The 10,823-nt window shown below is 66.5% G+C and overlaps 3 protein-coding genes across 3 annotated transcripts in view; 2 read left to right on the forward strand and 1 right to left on the reverse strand.

Moving 5' to 3' along the window:
* Positions 1-235: 235 nt before the first annotated feature.
* On the forward strand, positions 236-2,368 carry PFL1_01868 (uncharacterized protein; the record flags this gene model as incomplete). Its single annotated transcript, XM_007879380.1, has 2 exons — positions 236-955; positions 1,049-2,368. The coding sequence occupies 2 exons, from the start codon at positions 236-238 to the stop codon at positions 2,366-2,368; spliced, it is 2,040 nt and encodes a 679-aa protein (XP_007877571.1).
* Positions 2,369-2,899: 531 nt separating this feature from the next.
* Positions 2,900-8,692, reverse strand: PFL1_01869 (uncharacterized protein; the record flags this gene model as incomplete). The annotated part of the gene is made up of 2 exons (XM_007879381.1): positions 2,900-3,275; positions 3,417-8,692. The coding sequence occupies 2 exons, from the start codon at positions 8,690-8,692 to the stop codon at positions 2,900-2,902; spliced, it is 5,652 nt and encodes a 1,883-aa protein (XP_007877572.1).
* A 1,169-nt stretch (positions 8,693-9,861) lies between these two features.
* PFL1_01870 (uncharacterized protein) overlaps positions 9,862-10,823 on the forward strand; it is a gene marked incomplete at both ends in the record, with an annotated part of 2,039 nt that continues 1,077 nt past the window's right edge. The window contains one exon of the mRNA XM_007879382.1: positions 9,862-10,805. Coding sequence (XP_007877573.1) covers positions 9,862-10,805 — 944 coding nt within the window. The remainder of the gene's footprint in view (positions 10,806-10,823) is intronic.

The following is a 10,823-nucleotide window of genomic DNA, read 5'->3' on the forward strand; positions in this document are numbered from 1 at the left end:
CGGGCGGGACCAAGCCCGACGCACGGCCCAGGGACGCTGCGTCCAGGCAGCCAAACCAGCCAGGCCAGCCAGAGAGCACGGTCCAGCTTGGCCTGCACCTCGTTGCCCCTCCGGCCAGGCCCTGCATGCTTGCTCACCCTCTTCCACCACCACCACCACCACCACCCACGTCCACGACCACGACCGAGGATGCCAAGCCGGCGCTCGACGCCCTCACATCCGCACACCATCCAACATGGCCACCACACCGCCAGCAGCCGCAGCCACAGCCGCGGCGGCCCCCTCGGCCACCTCCGCCTCGACCTTTGACCGCGCATCCATTGCCGCCTCGTCCACCCTGGCCCCCTCTATCGCATCCAGCGCCACCACCATCTCGGCGGCCACCCTGGTCAACCAGCCCGCATCCGTCACCTCGTCCAACGAGGCGCTCCGCGACCAGCTACACAAGCGCCTCCACAGCTTCACCTACCTCAAACGCACCCTCGACGGAAACCAGGCCTGGTTCGACACCGTCACCATGTCGCGCCACGACATCGCCGCCGCCTTCCAACACGATCGCATGAGGAAGCGCACCATCCGATTCACCCTCCTCGGACTCAGCCTCGCCTCCATCCTCGAACTCAACACCCCCGCAGACATGGCGCGCGCCATCATCAACCTCGTAAACGAGCTAGACACCTACCCGGACGACGCCATCGCAAACCTCGTCGGCAGAGGCGGCGCAGCCACCGCCTACGGCACCGCAAAGCCAAAGATGAAAAACTTCTTCAAGTCGTCCTCAAAGACCCTAAAGCGCTCCGCCGCCAACCAGGCCATCGCCGATTTCAGCTCCCTCGAAGGCTCCTCGGGCTCCGCCGGCATGGGCGCAGGCCTATCCATGTCCATGGGACCAGTCGCAGCCGGGAGCTCCATCGCAGGTGACAGGGACTACTCGTACCTCGTCGCGCCGAATATCGTGAGTCGAGTCCCGCCCCGCCAGCTGTTCGATGGCCGACGCTCCCAGAGCTAACGCCGCGTCACTCGCCGCCGCCCACTTGCCGCTCTGCAGCCCTTCCAGCTCGACTTCTTCCAGACGTTTTTCACGCTCTGCGACATCCTCAGCGAAATCTACCACAAGCTCATCTCTCTCACGTCGAGCCCGGTTTCGGGGGGCGTGGCCGCCGTCGGCCTGCCCCAGCACTTCCAAGGCGCAGACGCCAGCTTCGGCTCCATGTCGGGCGCCGCGTCGAGCATCAGCAGCGTCGGTGGCGCCACGATGCTCTCGTCGCCGCCCTTTGGTCCTACGGGCACCGACCGCGACCGCAGCGCCAGCATCAGCACCGCCGACGGCCCGGCCTGGAACGGCTTCAATCTCAGCCCGCCGCCCAACGACGCTAGCAGCGGCGCCGACAAGCCCGTGCAGCTCAACGCCGTGACCCAGGACCTGCTGATCAAGGCCGACGCCAAGGTCAAGAAGGTGCTCCAGCAGACGGTCAAGGAGATCGACACGCTGGCGCGCCAGCTGATCAAGGACGAGCTCTCGTCGCTCGACCCGCTCATGAAGGAGCTCGGGCTGCCTCCGAGCGCCAACTCGGCCTTCATCCACCATCCGGGCGGGTCCGGCCCCGCCTCGCCGCCCTACGCCGCGTCGATGTCGTCGTCATCGCACGGCGGCCTGCCATCCGAGTACGGCTCGGTGTCGTCGCTGCCCTTCAGCCTGTCGCAGAGCCAGGCGGGTGGCGGTAGCGGCAGCGGCAGCGGGGCAGGGGGCGGCGGTGGTAGTGTCATGGGTCCGACGCCGCCGAAGCCGTCGCGCAAGTTTAGCTCCGCCTCGCTGCACACGGGCATGCAGGGCACCGTGGCGCAGCGCAAACAACTCTTTTCCAACCTCGGCGGGGGTGGTGGCGGTGGCGGTGGTGGGGTGGGCAACGGTATACCATCGGGCCACCACGCGGCATTGAACACGATCGCGGGGCAAGCATCGGCATCTAGCAGTTCAGCATCGTGGCAAGTGGGCATGGGGACGGTGGAAGAAGGTACCCATTCGATGCTGGCTGCGACTGGTGGGGGTGGGGGGTTGAGTGCGGGATTGGGCGGAATCATGCGACGAAAGAGCAAAGGCACCCAACAGCAGCAACAACACCAACAGCACGGGCAGGGGCAGGGGCAGGGGCAGGGGCAGGAAGAAGGTATTGAATCCACCGCTCCACCACCTCCTCCTCCTGCGCAGCAGCAGCAGGGATCGACGACGGGGAGGAGAGCAGCGACACCTTCTTCCTTTTCTTCCCTCTCTGCGGCCGGTGCGGGTGGTGGGGGAAGGGTATCGATGGATAGATCAACAGCATTCACCCACCCGACACCTGCACCTTCGACGTCGTTGGCGGAATGAACCGCCTCCCTCCTCCCCCCTCCTTGCAGGCTGTAAGGTTGCAGAGTCGAGCGAGGTTGGAGGTGTGCGCGTCGTGACCGTTCTGCGTTTCCCCCTCTCTATACCCCCGCCCCCCCCCCCCGCCGCGCTTTCTACGGTCTTTCCATCCCCCCACCCCCCCCCCTCTCCCTCTCCGAGAATCCATCATGCATGTACTTGTACCCTCTCTTACGTCGTTCTTCCTCCCTTCCCCCCTCGGCTTGCCTCCATCGACTTCAAAATTGGCGCGGATGACGCAAAAATGGGACGAGGGCCAAATCGCCGTCCCCCCGCACCGAACTCCATCGATGCACGCACGCACGCACGCCCGCCCGCCTACACCTCCAGGCCAGCGAGGGGTGAGTAATGGCTATAGAGGTAGAGGGATCGATAATGCAAATCAAGGAGCGATGAACGACGAAACAACGACAAGACGATGACGAAGAGGGGCGAAGGCACACGGCCTCCCTCCCTCGGCCGCGCTCTGCAAGCGTGCCACCGAGAGAGGGGGCGTCACGCCAACTTGGTCTTTTTACTACTGCTTCCCCCCGCCGCACCACCGCCGCCACCACCCTCTGAACCGGGAACGGCCTCCTTCCTCTTCTGACCCGACCCACCACCACCACCGCCGCCGGTGGAATGGCCACACGAAGCCTTGACGCCGTTGATCTCCTTGCGGTAGATGGACTCGAACGTCTTTGTGAGGTCGACGATGCCCTGGTCGGCGGCGTTGAACGTGTAGCAGTTGCGCAGCATCAGCCGCACGTCGGCGTCGAACGCGTCAATCGAGTCGTACTTGTCCCCCTTGAGCTTGGACTCGATCAGCGACAGGTCGCGCGCGTCGCGGCGCGGGATCACGTCAAAATAGGTCGGAATTCCCAGCGCCACCCTGTCGTGATGATCGCAGGTGACCCGCGCAGATGGCGCAGGCGATGTGTGGACGCGGGCGGTGTCAGCGAAAGGGGCGAGGGCGATCAGAAGGGGGCCCAGGACAAGAATGCGACCCGGCCTGGCCTGGTCGCGGACTCACGGATCGACGGGCTCGCGGAACAGGATGCTCGCAGGGTTGGCCTTGACCCTGTTGAGCAGGCCCTGCAGAGCGCGCTTCTCGCCAAACTCGAGCCGCTTGACCAGCAGCTTGGCCCACTCCTTGCGGAACAGCTTCTCGAGCTCGTCGGCGTGCAGGCACGGCTCCGTCGTGGGCGGATTGAACTGGCGGCAGTTGGCAAAGATGAGCTGCATGTCGGCGGCAAAGTCGGCCATGGTCCGGTACGCGCCCTGGTTGACCTTCTTCTCCATCGTCGAGAGGTCCATCGGCGTCTTGATCTCGTCGAGGTACGTCGGCACGCCGTCGCGGACCGGGTCGACGGGGTAGAGGAAGAAGATCGAGAAGGGCGACTTGCGCAGCGTCTGGATCAGCGCCTTGCACTTTTTCGCCTGCAGCGGCAGCCCAGAGGCCGCGGCCGCCGCGACCGGGTCCGAGTCGGCGCCCTTGGCACCCGGCTTGCTGGGAGAGGGCGTGGCTGCCTTTGGCGGAGGTGGCACGTGAGGCAGCGGTGCGGCGCCCCCATTCAGCGCCGATGTGGCAGCCAAAGGCGCAGGAGAACCAGCCAGGCTGGCGCCGGCGGGCTTGTTTGGCTTCTTGCTCGGCGTGGCCGCGCGGGCCGAGCCCGATTCCTTGTCCGCCTTCTTCAGCTTCACAACCGGCGCGGGCGTCGCCTTCTTGCTTGCCGGTTCGGGCGACTCGCCCAGCAGGTCGAGGATGTCGTCGTCGACGCTCTGGCGGGGTACGGCAGAAGCCGATCTCGATGCCTCGCCCTGTGGTGCTGGCACGGGAGCTGCGGCCGAAGGCGCAGGCGACGATGACGAAGATTCGCTCTCCTTTTTCTTCAGCTTGATCAGCGGCTTCTTCGGCTTCGGCTGAGCGGGATCGGGCGACTCGGCGGCGGGGCTGGCTGCCACGGTCGGCTTCAGCACCGGTTTCGGTGGAGCCTCGTTTGCCAAAGGCGGCTTGGCCTTGAGCTTGACCTTGACCGACAGGCGCCCGGGCGCCGGGACGGCAGCGGGCGGTGCGTGCACCGGATCCGGCTGGTCCCTGACCGGGTGCGTGCCGGGGCTGCCGGCCTGATCGGCGGCCGTCGTGCCATAGTCGGTCGCCTTGACCGTAGTATCGCTGGCGGCCGCCGCATTGGTGCCCGACACGCCATTGGCCACCCTCTGCTGCTTGGCCGCCGACTGCTCGAGCGTCTTTTCCATGCGCGTCCACAGCTGGTTGAAGGCCTTCTCCAGCCCGACGGCCTGCTGATGGGCCCAAGCCTTCGGATCGGGAGTGTAGGTCCGCGCATTGCGGATCATGAGCTCAAAGTCGGCCTTGAAGTCGTAGCGATCCCGATACTGGCCGCTGTCGAGCTTGTTGGCAATGGAACCCAGGTCCATGGGGTTCTTGATGACGTCAAAGTAGTTGGTCGCCTGGTCGCGAACGGGATCGACGGGTTTGAGGAAGATGGACGCGAAGCGGTTGTCCATCAGCTTCTTGAGCGTGTTGCGGCACGCGGTCAGATCGGCGTACGACATGCCAGAGGCCTGGCCGGGTGCCAGTGGCTTCGGCTTCTTGGCCTTGACCGGCTTCGGAGGCTTCGAGGCCGACGGGCCGGCGGAAGCGGCGGCGGCGCCTTCGGGAGTCTCGAAGGCGACGCGTGGTGCCGATGGTTTGGCCGGCGTCGCCGTCGCCGTTGCAGCTGGTGGCGCAGGCGCGGCCGCCGCCGCTCCTTCGATGATCGACGGCTGCTTAACGAGCTTGATCTTGGAGACGCTGGGCGACTCGAGCGGCTGCTCGGCAGTCTGCGTCGCCAGGCTCGGCATGCGCACCCGCAGCTGGACTTTCGGCTGGAGGGGCAGGTCGCGCTCTTCGGCCGGCCGGAAGAGGAGCTCGGCCAGCTTAAGCATCGACCATCGCGCCTCGGAGTCGAGGCCCGGCGCCAGCAGTGCGGCCAGGAATCCTTCGCGGACGCCCGCGGACCGTCCAATCTCGCGTCGCAGCGACTTGAGTGCAGCTTCGAGCTGGGCATCGCGCCCCTTGTTCGACTGACTGATCTGGCCACCATTCTCCTCGATCAGGAGCGCCTCCGGACCGCGAATCCCGCCTCCGCCAAAGACGCCCGTGCTGATGGCCACTGCGAGGCCCTCGCACAGCGCCCGGGCCAGCGCCCGCTTGACGCTCCGGCTCTCGTCGCTCCGCAGCAGCGCAAAGCAGTACCGGGCCACCACCTTGTGGTCCAGGCTCCCGAGAAGCAGGAGGTAGTTGAGCGCGGCGATGCGGACGGGGCCAAAGTTGCCCTGGCGCGTGTAGAAGAAGAAGAGCTGGAGGTCGCGCGGACGGAGGTTGGCCAGCATCATGGCGGCCTGCCAGTCGAGGGCGCCGAGGGTGATGACGTTGTGGTACGACGGCACCAGCTTGTCGAGCTCCTGCAGCCGCTCGACCTCGGCCGCGGCGTGGGCGAGGAGGGCGTCATCGTCCCTGGCGTCTTCGTCCTCGTCGGCTGGCACAAAGCCGCCGACCGAGTCGACGGGCACAAACGCGCTCGCCAGGCCGTCCATGATCGAGGCGAGGTAGAAGTCGTCGACGAAGCGATTGGTCGAGTTGTCGTTGTAGCGCAGCAGGTTGATGAGGAACTTTTTCACCTGCGGCGGCGACCGCCCCTTTGGGTTGCGGACGCGGCTGATGGCGTGGATGATGGCGCGCTGGAGAAAGTACTCGGAGGCGTCGCTGAAGTCGTTGGCGCGCGGGATGCACGGCACGTCGAGCGGGTTGGTGATGGCCGGGTCGTCCGGCGGGTCGTAGCAGCATTGGGTGCGGAAGAGCTTGAGCAAGTGGAAGAGGCCGAGGTAGTCGAGCTCCGGCATGGCGCAGCTGACGAGGGCGTGGGCGGCCTCGGCCCTGACGCGGTAAAAGTACTTGGACACCAGCACCGTCCTCGTCAACATGCTGCAGGTGACGAGCGACGGCATCTGGGCCAGCGCGTGGACCGCCGCCACCTGGGCCACAACGTCGCGGTCGCGCTGCAGCTGCGAGACCCACATGTAGTCTGGCTGCTCAAAGTGGATCGAGGCGAGCCACTCAAAGTCGGCGTCCATGCGGATCCACTCGTACGGCGCCGACGCCATCTTTTCCTCGTCGTCCTCGGTCCAGTCGGCCACCCTCCACTCCTCGCGCGCCCGCTCGTCCTCCCACATGCCGAGGCCAAAGCCGAGATCGATGAGCCCGATCGCCTCGGCGGCGTCCTGGTCGCCCTGCGCGGCGGCCGCTGCGGCAGCCTGACGCGCCTGAAAGCGCTTCGTGTTCCTCCGGACACGCTTGTACTTGGTGTTGAACGGCACCTCGTAGCGCTTGGCGGGGCCCTTTACGTCGAGCACGTGCTCGTAGGGCGTGCCGTCGGCCTCGTGGATCCGGACGGTCAGCTGGCCCTCGAAGAGGGGCACCGGGTTTGAGGCCAGCGCGTCTTCGGGCCGCGCCGCGGCGTATTGGGCGGCGGGCGTCTCCTGGCGGATGTGCATCTCGATGAGCAGCTTCTTGCGGTTGAAGTTGGCGCTGCAGAAGAAGCGCGGGCACCCGCTGCCGCGGATCCACTGCTCGGTGAACTGCCGCAGGTCGGCGCCGCTGACCTTGCGGCAGACGCGCAGAAAGTTCTGCGTGCTGAGCGCGTTGTTGGTCATCTCGCCCGTCATGGCCTGGAGAAAGACCTTTGGGATCACACGACCGAGGCCGAGCGACGCTCCCATCTTGCAGAGCCGCCGGTCGAGGATGTGGAGCACCAGCGGCGCCTTGAGGTTGATGAAGGGCAGCGTGGCCGCGTCCGGCGGCTCCCAGGCGCCGGCCATGTAGAGCGGCGGCATGCCGACGTCCCAAGCGCAGACGCGATCGCAGTCCTTTTTGAGGCGGAAGCGGTACTCGTTGTTGCCGAGCAGCTTGCGGATAAAGAGGCCGGTGATGTAGAGGCCGAGGCCGTTGATGAGCCAGGTGTCGGCCCAGGTGGCCTGGACGATGTTGATGCCGACCCACTGGAAGGCGATGGCGTGGCTGAGGATCTGGCGGTTCTCGAGCGCCTGGTCGATGACCGAGGGTGGGTGGAGGAGGTCGCTCGAGCAGATCGCCAGCATCGACAGCGGCGTGCAGTCCTGCGGCGGCTCATCCACCATGACCAGGCGGAACGAGCCGAACGGGTAGGAGCCAAACCCGCGGGCGAAGAAGTCCATGGCCTGCCTGGTGAAGCCGACCGAGTTGCGCAGCTCGTCCTCCCTGCCCGGCAGGCAGAAGGCGAGCATCTCTGGCTGGCCGGCCTCCTCGATGGCCGTGGCGGGCTGCGGCGCACCGCTGCCGCCGGCCTGGTGGCCGATCGAGTCGATGCGGATCATCTGGAAGGGGCCCGCAGCAAAGCCGACGTGCTGGACCGAGGTCGGAACAGGCTGGGTGAAGCAGAAGACCGTCTTGGACGAGTTGTTGGGATGCGCCACCTGCTCCATCAGGTCGCCCGTGCACACGACGACCACCTGCGAGTCCTCGAGTCCGGCCACATCTGGCACGGCCAGCCCGTCTTCCCCGCCGCCTTCGTTGCCGTTGCCGTCGCCGTCGTTGTCGCCGTCGGCCGATGCGAGGTACTTGGGCACGACGAGCTCAAACTCCCAGGTGCACCGCTCCCAGAGGCTGTCGACGCACGGGATCCAGCAGCGGGCGGCGTCCGGACACGAGGCGACGGTGAAGAGGTGCGGCACGCGGTAGGGCGAGTCGGCCGTGGGTCGGACAAACTGGACGCCGTCGGCGGGGTCCTTGAGGTAGTACTCGATGCGCACCGTGATGGGCGTGTACTCGAGACCGCCGCCCGAGCCGGATCCGCCTGGCGTCGGTGCATCTTCTGGAACCGCGCTGCCAGCCCTCGGACCTCCACCGATGCTCTGGGGCTGGATGTGGATCTCTGGCGGGAGCAGGACGCTGAGTTCGCCAGTGACGCCGTCAGAGGCCGCGGCAAAGATCTTGCGCTTGAGCTCCGGGTAGAGATGCACGTCGCGATTGTCCGAGAGGCCGACGCCGGTGATGTGGTCGTTGTAAGAGTAGTCGGCCTCGATTCCGGCGCACGAGATGCTCTGGATGACGGCCTGGCGGCAGTTGAGGTGTACGACGCGAAGGTTTCGGTCGGTGGGGATGATGGTGAGCTCGGTGAAGCCGGCGATTGTGCCGCCGAATCCGAGGTCGAGGACGACACGCTGGTGGCTGAGCGTGTAGCCGCGCGAGGCGGCATTGGCCCTCTGCATCGTCGTCGTCGGCGCCGTGCGCGGACCAGAGGGTCAGCCAGCGGCAGCTTCGACGATCGAGTAGGTGGAGTGGCTGCGGTGGCGACGGGCTTTAAGGGGCGACTCGGCGGCGCTGCTTTCGGAGCGGCACACGCCGCTTTCGCTCACCTCGTCGTCGTCGAAGCGCAGTCGGGAGCGAGGTCGGGTCGGCCAGTGATGCTGCACCGCGGGTCTCGGCTGAGCGCTGGGCGAGGTGCGACGTGGCTGTGCTGCGTTGCGCCGAGCACGGTCGTGTGGCGGCGTGACGAGAGTTGATCTCGGTCAAGCCGATGGAGTCGTGGCGGGAGTCGGTGGGTGGGGCGGGACCAAGTCGAGATAGGTTATGCCGGTGCTTGTTATCAGCGAGAGGGCGCAGCGAGGATGCTCTGGCCTATCTCTGATGTAAGAAGACAGATAGAGAGCCGGCGGAGCGGCTTCGGCCGCTCCCGATCGACGCTGTCAGCTGGATCCGAACGAGGTGACCGGCGGAGGTGCCGAGAGGGGCAGCGACCAAAGGAAGGGGGGATTCGGGTGGTGGTCGTCGTCGTCGTCAAGAGCCAAGCGTTGGCGAGCCGCGCTGATGCATCGGAAGACTGCCGCGGCGTCGGCGACGTGGGAGGGGCGCAAAGGACGAGCAAGGATAGAGGCGACGGGTGATGAGGAGAGACGGAAACCACGCCGACAGCAGACGGCCAGGCCAAGCCAGCCAAGCCAGACCGAGCAGCCCCTTCCAGTGGAGGCGGTGAGGCCAAGTCGAGCGACCAGCCAGGGCCGTCTGCAGCCATCCAGGGCCAGCCAAGGCAAAACGCCATCGACACGTCGGCCCCAGACGCGCAGAGGATCGGGAGGCAAACAAGCCACCGATCGGGCCAGTGGGGCGGCGACTTCTGCGGCCGTCCAGCAGGCCTGCATCCCCGCTACGCCTTCCAACCAGCCCCTCACCACCAGTCCCACCATCGTCACCACCATCACCACCACCACCATCACCATCCGCGCGGCCATCGCCACTCTTCCTTGCCTGCGCCCTTTGCCACCTCTCTCTACTCAACCCGACCTCGGAAGAGCGCAGATTTTCGCCTCGCCTGAGCCTCCCTGGAGCACCTCCACGACCAAAACCTGGCCGACTTGAGCGGTCAACCTTCTCAACCGCCATGGCGACGACGTCGCTCTCTGCCGCGCTCCCAGCGCCCCGCTACTCGAACGTCACAGTCGAAAACGACGAGGGCACCGACGATGCCGCCGAAGCCAGCTCCTCTACCGCCCTCGCCACAAAGGCATCGCACATCCCTCCGTACGGCAAGCGCACCGGCTGGAAGCCCCGCGCCCAGGCCGACTTTGGCGATGGAGGCTCCTACCCCGAGTGCCACATCGCCCAATACCCGCTCGAGATGGGCCGCAAAAAGGCCGGCACCAGCGGCAACACGGTGGCCCTCCAGGTCGACGCCGATGGCACCGTGCGGTACGACGCCATCGTCCAGCAAGGGCGGCGGCCCGGCCAGATTGTCCAGTCGTCGTTCAAGGACCTGGTGCCGCTCTCGCAGCGTGAGGGCAAGGACAAGGAGCGCGGTTTCGAGAGGCCGTCGGAGGAGGAGGTCATGAGCACCGCCGAGCGCACCCGGCTCGCGCTCGAAAAGATCACCCAGGGCAAGATCAAGGCGACGCAGCCCAAAAACGTCGCCGTCGCCACCGGCAAGCAGGCCGCCAGCTACATCCGCTACACGCCTGGACAGGGAGATGGCGGCAAGCAGCGCATCATCAAGATGACCGAGGTGGCCGAGGACCCGCTGCAGCCGCCGCGGCACCGCTTCGGCAGGCAGGACTTTGGGCCGCCCAGCCCGCCGCCGCCCGTCCTGCGCTCGCCGCCGCGCAAGGTGACGGCCGAGGAGCTCAAGGAGTGGAACATCCCACCGGACATTTCGAACTGGAAGAACAACAAGGGCTACACCATCCCGCTCGACAAGCGCCTTGCCGCCGATGGCAGGGGCCTGCAGGACGTCCACATCAACGACGGCTTTGCCCAGTTCTCCGAGGCGCTCAACCTGGCCGACCGGCACGCGCGCGAAGAGGTGCGGCAGAGGAGCATCATGCAGCAGAAGTTGGCCGCCAAGGAGAA

Source organism: Pseudozyma flocculosa (assembly GCF_000417875.1).
Source record: "Pseudozyma flocculosa PF-1 unplaced genomic scaffold scaffold00005, whole genome shotgun sequence".
Taxonomy (NCBI): domain Eukaryota; kingdom Fungi; phylum Basidiomycota; class Ustilaginomycetes; order Ustilaginales; family Ustilaginaceae; genus Pseudozyma; species Pseudozyma flocculosa.